We start from the raw sequence: 16,465 nt of genomic DNA, 5'->3' as shown, positions 1-16,465 counted from the left end.
ACCCGTTCTGACTTAGATGTGATTCCAGACCCACAGCAATGTGGTTGACTCTGAATTTACCCTTTGAAATGATGTGTAGCAAGCTGTTGAGGTCAATGAAGGATGAACAACAAATACTGGTACAGGCGGGACACCCACATCCCATGAGGGAACAAGATTTTTAAAAATCCCACACTTCCTGGTCAGGCAAGTGAAAACTCCCGCTCTGTAGTCACCCGTTGGCATTAATGGAGCAAACACTGTTCTCACGTTCAGCTCCGTTAATATCCCAGCTAAAACAAAATGAAAACGGTTGGATTGCCCGAAGGAAGGAAGGGAGAGAGTATTTACATGCCCTCGACTTTGGAAAACCGAGACTGGACTACAGTTTACAACGCAAGCTAGACGTCATTTAAAAAAATGTTCCTTCAAATCTTGCAAGTATGAAGTTATTTGTTATGCGAAGTAAGAGCCTAACAAAACACACATTACACATATCAGGTGTGCTGGGGGAATATAAATAGAAGCAGTTCATTAGCTGGTTCGGAAATTCAATAGCAGGTGAAACTCGTCCATCTGATCCATGCGACACAACCCAAGTACAGCAAAGAGTCACCTTAATGGGCTGCATATAAAGCAGGTCTTCCAGGAGAGCTCACGCAGACAAGGTACTTCGCTCCCATCTGGTGCAAGGCCCAGAGATACCCTGAGAGGTGAGATTTTTCTGAGGGGGATGGAAAATCACCCTTCTTCGTTTCCCCAATAGATCGACTCTCAAACGTAGTTGAGAAGTGAATTGGAACTTCTTTGAAATTCATTGAGTAGCTTTTTGTTTTGGCTGTGCTCTAGTAACGTGTGCTTTAAGGAGTTGTGGAGATGTAATGGTTTAAGTTTCTTCAGTGTATTTGGGTTGAGTGTGAGGGTCGGACCCTGGGACCTTTTTTTTTGGATTGGAGTCAACAGTCTCCACATATCGGAACGTGTGAACATCTGGAAGACATTCCCCCTCTGTAAATGTGTTCCCCAAAGTAGCATGGGCGAGTATTGCAACTTGGGTTAATAATGTTCACATTTAGCTGAAACTGTCGATTATAATGTGGGCATAATGTAAATATATAATGCATTTATGGCAAAGCACACAGGGCTATAAGGGAAGAGAAGTTATGGATCTAATTAGCTCGCTCCCTGAAAAGTGTCCTGTGTAGTGCGGCGGTGACTGAAGCCCAGTCAGCAAGGGGAATGTATATCACAAATACTGCAAGCTCATCCGAAACCGATGGAGAGGAGGAAAGGCGAGCGACAAGATCAGTTGCGGATAACAATAGTTTCAATCTTGAATCCGAATGAGTACGCCGATGCCTGAAGGTCCCGTCTTCTGAGGCGACTGTATCTTATGAGAGAAAGGAATCGTGACTGTGTGTGTTTGTGTGAGAGAGAGTTGTGCGCAAGGCAGTATCCAAATGTGTGAAAGCGAAAGTGGGAGAGAATAGAAACAGAGGGTGAAGGGGTAGCGGGCGAAAAAGTGATGGTGTATTACAGAGGAAAGTTAGAAAGAAGACGGAGGATATATGAGAGGGTGGCAGGCTAGGGAAGAGAAGGGCACCTCCCACTTATCCCCCTCAACCCCCTGTTATGTTTAATTTCCCAGCAGTTTCACAATGGAAATCACTGACGTTCTGTCTGTTGCTGACATTTCCACTGCTTTAAAGGAATGCCAAGGTACTGTATCCCTGTTTGCTTCTTGTATATCAGCATCATTCCGTTTTGATGGAAGGAGGTCGGATTTGATGCATACATTCCCTGATGCATACATTCCCTGTCTTTTCCACAGCCAATAACTCCTTCGACTGCAAGAAATTCTTTATGACTTGCGGTCTATCTAAAAAATCCGCCGAAGACATCAGGAAAGTTTTCCGAGCTATTGATGATGATGACAGTGGGTTCATCGAAGAAGATGAATTAAAGTAAGACATAACCAGCTTGGGTTCCTTTTTTGTACGTGGATTTTAAATGATGGTGAATTCCGAGCTAATCTTTGGTGGGGGAGGGGGGAATAGTTTGCCATTGCATTGGGATATTTTCTATGCAACCTGTTTGGGAATGTTATTACATGCATCTGAATCTGGTGGGACCTCAAAGTGGACCTCCTGACTCAGACGTAAGGGCACTAACACTGCAGCACAATAACCCTTCCTGAGGCTGACTAGGTGATGCCTCTGCCACTGAAGTGAAAGATCTGGATCAGATCAAGACTTAGTGAGTACTGAAGAAGCCTCATTATATGTTTCAAACAGATTCGATAATCAACCTGCTGCTCCTTCCAACACTTTCCACTGTTTCTCTTCAGGAGAAGGAATGCACACGGAGATACAAAACCAGTAACCATCTGTGGTGTCAACTGTGCCTCAGTGGGTGGCACTCTCTCTCTTACTGCTTCCATTATCAAGGGTCATGGGTTGGAGCCCACTCCAGAAACTTGAACACAGACCCAGGCTGGCACTCCAAAGTGAGAGAGAGTGCTGAACTGACAGATCTCCTCAATGGGACAGTTTTTAAATGACGATGCACCTCCACCTCCAAAGATGGATGTAAAAGATCTTTTGGCACCATTGGAAGAAACGTTCTCCCCAGTATCTTCAAGTCATTGAGATGTACAGCATGGAAACAGACCCATCCATCCAATCCGTCCATGTCAACCAGATATCCTAAACAAATCAAGTCTCCTTTGCCAGCATTTAGCTTATATCCCTCTAAACCCTTCCTATTCGTGTACCCATCCAAATACCTTTTAAATGTTTTAATTGCACCAGCTCCACAACGTCTTGTGGCAACTCATTCCATACACACTCCATCCTCTCACCTTAAACCTATGTCCTCTAGTTCTGGACTCCTCCTTCCCCACCCAGGGAAAAAGACTTTGTCTATTTATCCTATCCATGCCCCTTGGATTTTATAAACCTCTATAAGGTCACCCTTAGCCTCCACCCCAGGGGAAAAAAGCCCCAGCCTATTCAGCTTCTTATAGCTCAAAACCTCCAATCCTGGCAACATTCATCTAAGTCTTTCACAAATTTCACAATATCCTTCCTATAGGAGGGAGATCAGAATTGTACACAATTTTCTAAAAGAGGCCTACCCAATTTCCTGTACAGCCGCAATATGACCTCCCAAATCAGTGTTCTGACCAATAATGGAAAGCATACTAAGTGCTGCCTTCACTATTCTATCTTCACCACTATTCTAGCTTCTATCTCAGCTAACACCACTAGTTGATTATCACCTTGTTGCAAGATCTTGTTCATACATTAGCTGTCATATTATAAAAGTACTTCATTGAATGGAGTGCTTTGATATAGCCTGAGGTTGTTAATAGATCTGTATAAATGGTCATACCTTACTTTATTGCCGTACTCCTCTGTATTGCCTTTATAAGCTATAAATCATGTGAACAAGTGACTCTCACCACTTTTGTAAAAAGCACATTGAGACAACTTCTACAGTTTGTTTTCTTGCCTGGGAAGTAATGAACCCTGGAGCATAATTTTATATGTAACAGTAAAAGCCCTTTCTCTGCAGTGTTCATTGCCCTTTCTCTGGACAGCAACATACTAATTTCCCCACTTCCCTTGCTTGAAGAATCCAAACCCAATTGGACTGCTATCATTACAACCTTGGCAGATATCATTCAACTCCGAACAGGCCTGAAATTTTCCTCATCTATGTGAAATTGGTGTCTTATTGGTCTCTACGGAATCGGGGATATATCTTGGATCCTTAGTTGGACATTGTTGGGCCTAGGAATTACATATGTAGAATAGAAACAATCCAACAGACACAACTGGACCAGGGCAGTGTTTGTTCCACACAGTTTCTGCTCCTCCCTCCATGAAATTACAACTCAACACATCAACATAATCTTCTATTCTTTTCTCCCTCATGTGCTTAGCTACTCCTTTAAATGTATCTACATTTGTCGGTCTGGTACTCATAGAACAACATTATTTCCAGCTCCGTCTGAGTGCAGAGGTACCTAAAGGTCCACACTCCATCTGCTCTCTGGCTAAAGAATAATTCACCATCCAAACTAATTCCAGCAACAGGATTGCTTGGCTTTGTGACTAAATGGATTATTGAATGTCGTGATCATTCTACAAACGAATTCTAGACTTTTAAATGTTTTTATTTTATGTAAATTTTTTAAATGTCCTAATTCTTTACCATAAAATCATTAGCTAATGCACATTGCAATATTTTCTGAGATGCAATACAACAATTTTCTCCAGTAGTCATTTGTACCAACAATGGAGAAATAGATTGTTCTTCAATTGGATTTGGAAACCAGACCAGACATCATTGTTACCTGAGAGCACTGTTAAATAACAAGTGCTTGAAATCATGGGATGAAGATTATGTTCCCAAATGGCCTTTGATGAAAACATTTGGATTCATTCTTTAACTGGCTTTGCTCTTCCAGGTATTTCCTGCAGAGGTTCTCTGCTGGAGCTAGGGTGCTGAATGACAAGGAGACCAAGACATTCATGGATGGAGGAGATAAAGATGGCGATGGAAGACTTGGTACTGATGGTATGTTGATTTTAATCTTTAAAGACTTATCATTTTCAAACATTTGAACAGCTGCAACCCATAATGTGGATGGTTTTTTAAATCTTGACTTTAACAGTTAAAAATCACTTTTGATCATTTGGTTTCTACCATTTCAGCATTTTATTCATGCTTACAAATCTTCTAAATTGTTTAGGGGTATTGAAGCATATAGTTAAAGCAACTGATGCTATCCACTGAATTTAAGAACTATAAAAGCTTTCATATCTAACAAATGTTCTCATCTTACAGAATTTGTCGATCTGGTACTCTCATAGAACAACATTATTTCCACCTCCGTTTGAGTGGAAAGGTACATTTAAAAACAAGGCACAAGTTTGAATGGCACAAGTGCAGCATAAACGACATATTTCTGCTGTATTGAAGAGATGTTAGAAGCACTTCAAGCATTCGGATATAATCTGATGTTCAATGTGTGGTTTAACCAGCTCTGTACATGTAATGTCTCTGGAAGACTGAAAACAATAAAAAAAAACTTTGCCTTGTATCCAAATGCTTTTCTTGTCTGCAACCATATCTGTTTCAAGATTGTTCAGAAGTTTGAGTTAAGTTAAACTTAACCCTGCTAGTTCAGAGCTTGTGTGGGTAAAATCCTGATGTTAAAAATCTGCAGGTTTTAAAATCTAATGCAATACAAATTTTCCATGGTGTTTCTCTCTTTTGGAGATGGGGTTTATGCAGATAGGAACACAATTTGCAACAAAACTAATATCCTTTGGAAGTCCCTTGGGTTTGATTTTTTGGCTGCATTTCCCAATCCTTCATACAGAGGCTTCTATTATATTGCAATATCTTTGAATTTCTTTTTTTCACCAAGTTCTATCAATTGAGGAAAGAGCTTTCATTTATATATCACGTACACCTCCTCAGGAGGGCCCAAAGCACCTAGTGTCAAATAGATTATATTTAAAGTATAGTGGCTATTAAGCAAAATCCAGTATGTCATGACAAGGTGAATGACCTGATTTTTTTTTTTCTCTTCTTCTGTTGGTTGAGGAAAGAATGTTGGCTAGGACATTAACAGAATTATTTACTGCTCTTCAAACAGCTTCCTGGAAGCTTCCATTTTTACCTGAAGAGAAAAATGTGGCACTTGCTGTTACCTATCATATAGTTTACGTCCTATACATTTCCCAGAACATAAGTGTATATGTATTCATAGATAGCCAATGACTGTCACGCTTAAATAGCAAATTTAAAATAACAATCTATTTCCATTTAAGAGTTTGATCACCATGTTATGAGAATATTGAAAGAACCTGAATTAAAAGTTGAATTTTATCATGCAGATTGAGAATGCAGACTTAAAGTTGTGAATAATTTACATGTTTTAATCCACCTTGCATTGTAAATCTTTAAACTATTTGTTAATCTGATTAAAATCCTGCTCAGTAAATTAACACTGGTTAAAGCTAGACTCTCTTTAGAAAGGATATAATGTAAAAGAATTTCATTGCTGTTCTTTAAGCATTAGCAGTGACTTGAATAATAGCACTCTCATTCCTGAGTCAGAGATTTTTGGCTCTAAGAGTTGTGGTTGGTGATTGTTTCAAATGAAGTTTTGTCTGCCCTCACAGAAATACAAGATCCCACGAGTAATTATTTCTGCTCTCCTGGCCAATGTTTATCCCTCGATCAACAAAATAATCGATTCTTATTTAGCATTTCTGTTTGAGGGAATTTTGCAATTGCAAATTGGTGGTTGCATTTCCTACATTACAACAGGGACTACCCATCAAAAAGTGTTTAATTGGGTATAAAGTGTTTTGGGATGTCCAGTGGTTATGAAAGTTGCAATACAAAGTGACTTTTTTTTAAAAAAAAAGGCTCCTAATTTATACATGTACCTTTCCATTCTCAATGTTATAATTTCCTCTGAACCCAATTGGAATGCACACATTTACCCTGCTGCTAAAGCTGCTTTCAGGAAATTTACTTTGCTCATTTGTATCAAACTTAGTTTTCCCTTCTGTAACGCTTAAGTCTCAATAACACCCCAACTCATCCAAGTCTTGGATAATGTGCTCAAATGCAGGAGGCTTGCATGGTTTCTTGTCCATATTCCAGGCCAGTACACAAGATGAAATAAAAAAATGCGTCATCAGTGATCCTTCTCTAATCTCTTGCCTCTAACCACTAGTGTTGCCAATGCTCAGAACCTTGTTAATAATTTATTGATTTTCCATTGAGCAATTCATGGGGTGAGTGGAAAGAAGTATGCCTGTTGGCTCACCTTCCTTTAAAGGCTGCTAGCAACTGAAGTATCAGGATGAGTAAGAGACAAAAAGGAGGATTGACTGAAATTGAGTGAGGCGAAAGTGAGGACTGTGGATGCTGGAGATTAGAGTAGAGTGTGGTGCTGGAAAAGCACAGCAGGTCAGGCAACATCTGAGGAGCAGGAGAATCAACGTTTTGGATTGAGTGACACAGACTAGAAGGCACAGTTACTGGAGGCTCAAGAAGGAAGGAGGCTCCCAAGCACTGATGATGTCGCCTAGCCAGGGGATGAAACGTTTGCAACAAAAACTTCCAGCTCGGCGAACAGAACCACAGCAATGAGCACCCGAGCTACAAATCTTCGCACAAACTTTGAGCTCAAGAAGGAAGCTGTTCACAATTCCTTGAAGTTTCTGACATATACACTTGAGAGGATGAACATACATACCCTGATTATGTCTAATGGCAGAAATTACAAGAATTAGATTTTTGCCATTAATCTTCTAGAAAAGGAACTTGGTAGCATGTCATTGCTTATTTAGTCGTTCGTCAACTCCAGTTACAAAAAGAAGACAATTTGGAACCTGAAACCCACCAGCTTTAACCCTGATGACTGATGGTATGAGCTGATGAGTGAGAAACCAATCTCCCCCATACTCAACAATTTGTCCACTCCTCCTACTCTTGTTAGCTCAAGATCAGAAATCAGTTAAACTGCTCTTGGTATTATTACTGGACTGGTAATCCAGAGACCCAGGCGATGTTCTGGGGACCCAGGTTCCAATCCTGCTATAGCAGATGGTGGAATTTTAATTCAATAAAAAGTTGGAATTAGGAGTCTAAGAGAGAACGCGAAATCATGCTCAATTGTTGGAAAAACCCATCTAGTTCACTAACTCCCTTTTAGGAAAGGAAACTGCCATCCTTATGAAGTTTTATAGTTCTTACATTCCAGATGAAGGGCTTATGCACGAAACATCGATTCTCCTGCTCGTCAGACCTGCTGTGCTTTCCCAGAACACATTCGTCACACTGCCATTCTTACCTAGTCTGGCCTACATGTAACTGCAGACCCACAGCAATGTGGTGACTCTTAACTGCCCTTAGTTAATTAAGGCAATTAGGTATGGGTAATACATGGCTGCCTAGCCAGTGACACCGTCGTTCTGTGAATGGATAAAAAAGTTGTGGAATATTTAGTTCTTATAATTACTAGCTCTTCGGTTTGATAGGTACTGTGCATAAATTATGCATATGAACCAGTTATTATGCATATGAACCAGTTATTATTCTGGATATTTGTTACAAAGTCATTAAAATTTGGTGATCTGGTGAAGACTGTAGACTTTAGGGAATGATTGCACATTTGCAATATCATTGGATTAGTAATCCAGATACATGAGCTATGAAGTCTATTTCCACCATGACACTTGGGCAAATTAAAGTTCAATTAATTGATAAACGTGAGAAACTACCAGACTATAGTTTAAAAATCTAACTGGCTCCTTAATGTCTACTTAAGAAATCTGATATTTGTAACTGATATATACGTGACCTATACTTGACTGCAGATTCCACAAGTCTCTGAAAAGGCCTAGAAAGTGTTTTAACACTACAGAAAAAATGTTTGGATGCACTATGGTGTAAAATATGTAATTTCTTTATATATCTTGATATACCTGAAGTTTATTTTCAAGTTTGGGATTTGAACTAAATGCATGGCTTTGGTCTGCATGCATGAAGGGGATTTAATGATTAACTTGACAGTATTTCTAAAGCCAGTTTGAAAAATGTATTATTAGCAAGTGAGTCCTTGAGAACTGCATTGGGAGAGCTTTAAAGGCAGATAGAATAAATGTTGAGAAGCACAAGCTTGCTTTCTGTTGAGTCATGTCAGAGTTTTTTTTTATTTGCTTTCATTGTTGAGTAAGTCTTTTCCCTGGGGTGGAGGAGTCCAGAACTATAGGGCATAGGTTTAGGGTGAGAAGGGAAAGATATATAAGAGACCTAAGGAGCAACTTTTTCACACAGAGAGTGGTACGTGTATGGAATGAGCTGCCAGAGGAAGTGGTGAGGCGAGCACAATTGAAACATTTAAAAGGCTTTTGGATGGGTATATGAATAGGAAGGGTTTGGAAGGATATGGGCCAGATGCTGGCAGGTGGGACTAGATTGGTTGGGATATCTGGTCAGCATGGACGGGTTGGACCGAAAGGGTCTGTTTCCGTGCTGTACATCTCTATGATTCTAAGTCATGATTGAGGTGATATGTATGTAACAACAGGCAGAACAAAGAGGATATAGGTTATCTCAGTGTAACAGTTTTAATTGATGTTCCAGTTGAAAAAATCTAAGTTCAGTTTTATGATGAATCAAAGAGACCACCAAATGCTCAAGACCTGGAATTGAAAAAAAAATTAAGTTTAATATATAGATGTGACAGAGAAGCTAACTCTTTCTCATCTTTGAGCACTATAAAGGATGGTGCTGGGATAGATCGAATGTTGTATTTTTACTGTGTTTTAAAATTGTTCAAATTGTGTCATGAGTAAATAGTTTGGTTTAAACTGTTTTATCTTTATTTCTTTTGCATTTCAAACTACTGTTCATTGTTAAAATCAATTCCACAGAATCACTTGCTTATGTTTCAGTTAAATGCCACCTCATTAAATAAAAATACTATGCTCTATCAAGCCAGGCTTCAACCTGGGATCTGACTTGTCTGGTAATAGCAACGGCTGGAACATAATGTAGCTATTCCTCATGAATAGCAGCGCTTCAACAGATTACACACCACCTCAGTGCTGCATAAGGGGAAAAAGGGGTCGCTTATTGTAGATAATCAAGGACTAAATCTGACAGAAGTTCTGGAAGAATATAGAAAGTGCAGAGCATTACTTAAAAACAAAATTAGGAGAATGAAGAGGGGACATGAAAAAATTGGCAGGTAAAATAAAGGAAAATCCAAGGACACTTTAGAAATTCAGTAAAGAGGATAAAGAAGGTCCAACAAGGTCCAAAGTGGCAAATTGTATGTGGAGTTGGAAGACACGGGTGAAGTTTTAATCAAGTACTCTGCATTTATATTCACTATTGAACAGGATGATGTAAGCATAGAAATCAGGGAGGGGGACTGCAATAAACTTGAATAAATTAGCATTGAGAGGTAGGAGGTATTAATGATATTTGTAGGCTTAGACTTGATAAATCCCCAGGCCGGGGTGAGATGTGTTATTAACTGGTACTGGGACCAGGAGTGTGCCATAGAATATCCTAGGCTGCTGTGGGAAGCAAGAAAAGTGATTACAGGGCTCTGACATTAACTATCAAATCCTCTCTGACCACAAGAGTGGCACCAGATGGCTGAAAGACAGCTAATGTTGTACTATTGTTCAGGAAGGGTAGCAGGGATAAACAAGGGATCTAAAAGCCAGTGAGTCTAATGACAGTGGCAGGGGAACTTTTGTAAAAAGTTCTGAGGGTCAGAATCAGTCTCCTCTTAGAGAGACAACAATTAATCAAGAAAGTCAGCATGGATTTTCAGGAGGTGAATTGGATCCAAAATTGGTTAAGTGGCAGGACATAGAGGGTGCTGGTTGACTGCTACTGCATGTGAAGAAAACGTCTTTGTCAATGAGATGGAACTCAGGTTTCTTTTAATGTTAACTGATTACTTTTCCATCCATTTGCTGAACTCTTAGCAACTGTCTGATTTTTATCCAGTAGGTCAGTTTAAGGATACTTAAAAAGCAACAAGAGATGTTCTGTCAGCCACTGTTCTGTTTCAGAGTTCCCTTCAAACAATTATCCTTATATTAAATATTGCTCTTCAGGGACACCATCTCATCCAGAATGCAATCTCCTGATACATGTCATTGGATGGGTCTGGGGACGAAACAATCTCAGAGGTCAAGCTTGGTCATTGTACTAGTACTGAATGGGAACTGAAGTAAATAAATTGCCTTGAGTTATTTGAGTAATGATCCTTCAGTAAAAATAACAGTTTGCATATTTGCTATCAGTCTCCTGAGGCTCTAATAAAATAAGCTCCTACTAGTTAGAGATAAAGGTCATAAAATACCTCAAAACTAGAAATTTGCTTTGATGTTGACAACACTGTTGACAAAAGATTTTTTAAAAAACATGCAAGATGGCATTAACTGATAAATTTGCTCCAATACCTAGGTCACCTGTTTCCACCTCCATAACGTCATCCATCTCACAACTTTGCCCCAGTTCACCTTCTACTGGAATCCTCATTCTGGCTGGCCTCCAACCATTGGTTCATTGCCTGGCAACTCCTTGATTTTAAAACTTTCACCTCAAATTATTGAGTTTGGAAAGATGGCAGAAAATTACTCGAAAGACTTGAGCAGCGATCAGAGTATACAACCACACTTTTGACACTTGAAAAGATGGGAAATTGGATGGGAAATGTCAAGGCAGCAGGAGACAATGGTAGATTTAAGCAGAAAAATGTGCCCTTGAATTGTGACATGAACAAACAAAGTTTGTGAACTGTATGTACGAGCCATGCAAAATTTTATATATTTCATTGTATAATGTTTATTGATAGGTACTTAGGGAGGGAAATGCAGAATTGTACATAACTATCTCATTGGTAAAAATTACAATGTGTGAGGTGTCTATCAGTGAAAAGGAGTTTTGGAGAGCAGTGAAATATTTGAAGTGAATTGACAGGCTACTAAAGCCTCTGAGATGGGATTCAGACTCAGAAGCCAGATGATGTTACGCATGGAGCGAAGGGCCATGGAAGATCTTCCTCCTTTCCTGTACCTTGTGAATTGGCAATGTAAATGTCCTTCATTCCAAACACAACAGGAACCTATAGCATGAAGCTGTGCTAACCATTCCTGAACAATTTGGAAATGTGTCCACCTTCTGGATGATCACCACCCTGCAAGGAATGGCTATTTAACTGATTAGGGTTGAAGCTAAATAGTTGCTGAGATTTGGCAGGGGCAAAGCAAAGAGCTCCATCCTTGGTGTGTGTCTGATTTCACTCCAATAACAACAACAGCTTGTACTTGTATCAGGTCTTTAACATTGAAAAATCTCTCAACGCGTCTCACAAAAAGGGTATCAGTCAAGATTTGACATTGAGCCACATGAAATGATATTTCTGGTGAGTAAAAGCTTGGTCAAAGGGATAGATTTTAAGGAGCATCTTAAAGAGCATTAGAAAGCTGACAGGTGGAATTCCAGAATTTGAGGCCTTGCCAACTGAAGAAGGTACAGCCATGTCAGTGGAGTGATAAAAAACTGGGAGTGTGCAAGAGGCCTGAATTGGTGGATTGCAAAGGGCTGTCAGGTTGGGCGAGACTGCAGAGATAGGGCGGTTTAGACCTCAGAGATAGTTTGAACACAAAGATAAAAAGTATTAAGATTATGCCATTGCAGAAACAGGAGGCCAATGAACATAAGGGTGATGGGTGTGCAAAACCTGGTGCACGCTAGGGTATAGGCAGCAGAGTTTTGGATAATGCTCCAATGAACCATTGTCTTTTCTAATACAAAAGGTCACACAAACCTTCTCAAAAATATATCAGCACAGACAAGAAAGAAATTCAATGTAGTGAAATTAAGCCCAATGTCACCTCAAATCATGTGATTTAATTGCAAGAACTTGCCCATTCATTTGATTTTCACTGTCACGTGCACCATTTACTGGATAAGAAGGACGTGAGAAGAATGAAACAGCCTCTGCTTGCATCCAAAAGACATAGCACACTTCGGAATGAAGGAACTTACTATCAGAGTTTGCAGTATTCTGATAACCAGTTGGGTGCAACTCCTGTCATTATACTTAAGCTTGTTATACATCCTTTGAATACCTTCAAGATGAATGCTCACATTTGGGAGGAATGATTCCTAGAGGAAACAACTGAGTGACTAAGGGACACAGTCTGAGAATTAGGCTAGGCCATTCAGGAGAGACATTAGGAAGCACTTCTCCATACAAAGATTTAGATTTAGGAGTAGAGATTCAGAAATCTCTTCCACAAATGGCAGTTGATGTGAGATCAGTTGTTAGTTATAAATCAAAGCTAGTTATTCTTCTGTTAAACAAACTTATTAAGGGATCAGAGCCAAAGGCAGGTATATGGAGTTAGGCCACAGATCAGCCATGATCTCTTTAAATGGTAGAAAAGGCTTGAAGGACTGAATGGCCTATTCCTGTTCCTGTGTTACGGCAGTTGAAAAACATTTGTTGCACCTCACAACGTTACTGGAATTCTTTCGGGGTGACTAAATTAATAGGTAGTTCAAAGACTATGCTTACTTGGATTGCTGGGAAAGGTTTCACTAAAGAATCTATTAGATTTCTAAAGTTAGAACTGATTAGTGGTCATTAACCTTGAGGCAACATAGTGTTTTTATGTATGGTTGCAAATCAAGACATTTTGCTCATGACTTTGCGTTTATTATAGGACACTCATGTCAATGAGATGACGATTGGCCCTTGTGAACCTTTTCAGGCAACTGTGTTGCTGAATTGGAAATTATGAATATGGTCAGTTCGAGAGCTAAGAAGAAAAACTGAAATATGATTATATCCATCAAAGTAAAAGACACTAACAGTAACTAGTTATTGATTCTTGGCACTGATCTTTAGAAGCAAACACTTTCATACAACACAAATTTGCTTTCCTATAGCACCTTGCCTTTCATAATCTCAGGACATCACTAGCATTTTACAATCAGCAAAGTACTTAAGTACTCGTTCATGAAACTGGGAACACTACAGTCAATTTGTATGTAGCAAACTCTGACAACACCAAAATCATAATGATCAGATTGTGTTCTTTGGAATAAAAGTAGACAATGCTGGAAATACTCAGCAAGTGTAGCAGCATTTGTGGAGAGAGAAACAGAGTTACTGTTTTGAATCCAATATAACTCTTCCTCAGATGTTGCTGGATCTTTTACATATCTAACTGAGATTGCAGAGAAGGCTTCAGTTTAACACCCCACTCAGTGGAGCATCAGTTTGAATTATATGGCTAGGGTGGGATGTAAGCCTATAAACTTCTGACTTAAGGATAGGGCTGCTACTAACTAAATGAAAGCAAGGACTGCAGATGCTGGAGATCAGAGTTTAGATTAGAGTGGTGCTGGAAAAGCACAGCAGGTCAGGCAGCATCCGAGGAGCAGGAAAATTGACGTTTCAGGCAAAAGCCCTTCATCAGGAATTTGATCCTGATGAAGGGCTTTTGCCCGAAATGTCGATTTTCCTGTCCTTGGATGCTGACTGGCCTGCTGTGCTTTTCCAGCACCACCCTAATCTAGACTCTGCTACTAAATAATCCACGGCTGACACACAAGAGCAAATATATGTTACATATTTTCTGTGTCCTCCCTCAAAGGGAACTTGCATGATGGACATCATGTTGATGGCAGCACAGAAAATAAATTTTATAACGAGTGCTGTTCGTGGATTGGCCACTTTTTTTATTCCTTGATAGATGTGGGCACCATTGCCAAGGTCCATCTCAAGTGCCCTTGAACTGAATGGCTTGCTAGGTCATTTCAGAAGGTAGTTAAGAGTCAAACATATTGCTGTGGATCTAGAGTCACATGTAGGCCAGACCGCTAAAGTTCGTAGATTCCCTTCCCTAATGGACATGAGTGAATCAGATGCATTTTAATCAACACCATTAGATTAGTTTTTAATTCCAGATTTTATTGAATTCAAATTTCACTGTTTGCCATTGCGGCAGTCAAACCACATAACCTGTGAGCACACAAGCAAGGAAAAAGAGTAGGCCACTCTGCCCTTTAAGCCTGCTTGGCAGTTTAATAAGATCACAGCTAACCTCAACTCTACATTCTTGCATCTACCTGATAATCTTTTATCACCTTGATAATCCAAAATCTACCCACCTCTGTTTTAAGAATATTTCAATATTCTGCATGCACTGCTTTTTGAGGAAGGGAATCTTAAAGACTTACAACCCTCAGCACTCTGTGATGCCTAGTTCTGAATAATATTAGGCAAGGTCCCTGGATTACTAGTCCAGTGACATGACCCTGACAGCACCACCTCCTTACCTCACAGTCCATCTCAAGATTCTCGGAGGATGACTTTCTATTGCCCCCAACCAGATTGTCATCATTTGAAATCAGCTAACTTAGTTCTGGACGAGGAGTTGAACTTGAGACACCCTTCCCTCCAGCTTCCACTCCAAACTTCTCTAATCCAGCGGTCCCTCTAGTTTTCTGTCTGGCCACACAGCCGTTAAGGTCCCATGGACAGCAGTGACTTCCAGAACCAGAAGTCAATGCTGGGATCAATATGCCGATGCTGAATTGTGTGCACAGAACATTGGAACAGCTGTATATGCAACTTAAGGTGAATGTTGTTCCTAGCTACTCAGTGAATAAACTGCAGGATGCTTTTTCTGAAGTTATATGCTTTATGGCAACTGTGGCTCAGTGGGTAGCACTCTTACTTCTGTATCAGGCAAGTTGTGGATTCTGTATCACTCTCAAGGCTTGGGGACAGTGATCCTGTGCAGGCCTAAGGAAAAACTGCACTGTCAGAGTGCTGTCTTTCAGATAAGACTTAAACAGAGTCAGCCCACCCTTCCTGTACTCTCAGTGAGATGTGAAACCTCTCATGGGACTACTTTGAAGAATAGTAGCGTTGTCTCTGGCATTCTCCTCAATCAATACTTTTCCCACAATCAATGTGATGAAACGGATTGTACAAATATTGTATGTTGTTGTTTGTGGGAGTTTGCTGTATATAAATTGGCTTCCATGTTTCCAACATTACATTAGCAACTAAAGAAATTGCCATAGTCCCACTCACAAGAGATAACTGGTGGTAAGGTTAGAAGGCACGGCCTTCATGTTAACCTTAACTGGTGTAGTAAGTGAACCCAGACTGGTGACATCACCCTACAGTTTGAACTAACTGTCCAGCCAACAGGCTAACCAAACCCCAACTAGAGACTAGTGTTTTATTGACTGTAAAGTGCTTTGAGGGCAAATTGGTTATGGATGGTGCTATATAAATGCAAATATTTCTTTTTAAAACAGCAGAGAGTTATGAATAGAGATTGGAGAGACTGTGACTATTTCCACTGGAGAATTATGAATTAGAAGGACATTACCTGAGGTCTTTATGTTTATGAAGGGTTGTGAACAGGATTCCTCTGGTTTGAATCCATCAGTGGTGGAAATATGGTTGATGAGATATTGGAAATATTCAAGGAAAGATGGAGAATCTGAAGATACAGACAATTGGAGAGATCTCTGTATTGTGAAATCAAATTAATATAAGAAGCAAACTTGTTTCAGAAACATATGGCAAACAGGAAATTGCAGGTTAATCTGATTACGGACTTTGCATTACAGTCTTGGCTGCTTCCTTTTGTACTGGAGTATATCTGCCTTTTCTGATCAGGTTTTTCCCATCTGCCCCAGGACATTGTGTGACAGGGTGGGTTGAGTTTGACATTGTGCACACAAATAAACAAGATCTGATGGAGTAGGCAATTTTTACCCATTGGTCTTTGCTTGTTTCGGAGAGCGAAAGAAGAGAAAACAAGCAAGAAAAGAAAGGAGTTAAATCTGGACAGATTAAACTCCAATGCTCTTTCTATTCCAGGTTATTAGA

The 16,465-nt window shown here is 39.8% G+C and overlaps 1 protein-coding gene and 1 long non-coding RNA gene across 4 annotated transcripts in view; one reads left to right on the top strand and one right to left on the bottom strand.

Annotated features, from left to right (window-relative positions):
- Positions 1 to 15,975, bottom strand: part of LOC148146610 (uncharacterized) — a 31,167-nt gene extending 15,192 nt beyond the window's left edge. The window contains exon 1 of the long non-coding RNA XR_015760627.1: positions 15,960 to 15,975. This is a non-coding gene — a long non-coding RNA (uncharacterized LOC148146610). The remainder of the gene's footprint in view (positions 1 to 15,959) is intronic.
- LOC122560586 (parvalbumin, thymic CPV3-like) lies at positions 548 to 5,089 on the top strand. 3 transcript variants are annotated; one of them, XM_043711365.2, is made up of 5 exons: positions 555 to 692; positions 1,628 to 1,698; positions 1,811 to 1,943; positions 4,454 to 4,563; positions 4,834 to 5,089. In XM_043711365.2, exons 2-5 carry the CDS (start codon positions 1,638 to 1,640, stop codon positions 4,857 to 4,859), a joined length of 330 nt encoding a protein of 109 aa, XP_043567300.1. In that variant the 5' UTR covers positions 555 to 692; positions 1,628 to 1,637; the 3' UTR covers positions 4,860 to 5,089. The 3 variants fall into 3 exon arrangements, with proteins under 3 accessions (XP_043567299.1, XP_043567300.1, XP_043567301.1); XM_043711366.2 differs by having other exon boundaries at positions 570 to 692; positions 1,631 to 1,698; XM_043711364.2 differs by lacking the exon at positions 1,628 to 1,698 and having other exon boundaries at positions 548 to 692.
- Positions 15,976 to 16,465: the final 490 nt, after the last annotated feature.

Source organism: Chiloscyllium plagiosum, unplaced genomic scaffold, assembly GCF_037043375.1.
Source record: "Chiloscyllium plagiosum isolate Xiang-an unplaced genomic scaffold, Cpla_swu_hap1 HiC_scaffold_20, whole genome shotgun sequence".
NCBI classification, from domain to species: domain Eukaryota; kingdom Metazoa; phylum Chordata; class Chondrichthyes; order Orectolobiformes; family Hemiscylliidae; genus Chiloscyllium; species Chiloscyllium plagiosum.
This window is presented reverse-complemented; position numbering and strand designations above follow the sequence as displayed.

Bases quoted from the DNA above. Each gene is read 5' to 3' on its own strand.
- LOC122560586 (XM_043711364.2), top strand. From the start codon at position 563: ATGCGACACAACCCAAGTACAGCAAAGAGTCACCTTAATGGGCTGCAT. The intron at 693-1,810 runs GTGAGATTTTTC...TCTTTTCCACAG, and splicing joins GCCCAGAGATACCCTGAGAG to CCAATAACTCCTTCGACTGC. The intron at 1,944-4,453 runs GTAAGACATAAC...TTGCTCTTCCAG, and splicing joins ATCGAAGAAGATGAATTAAA to GTATTTCCTGCAGAGGTTCT.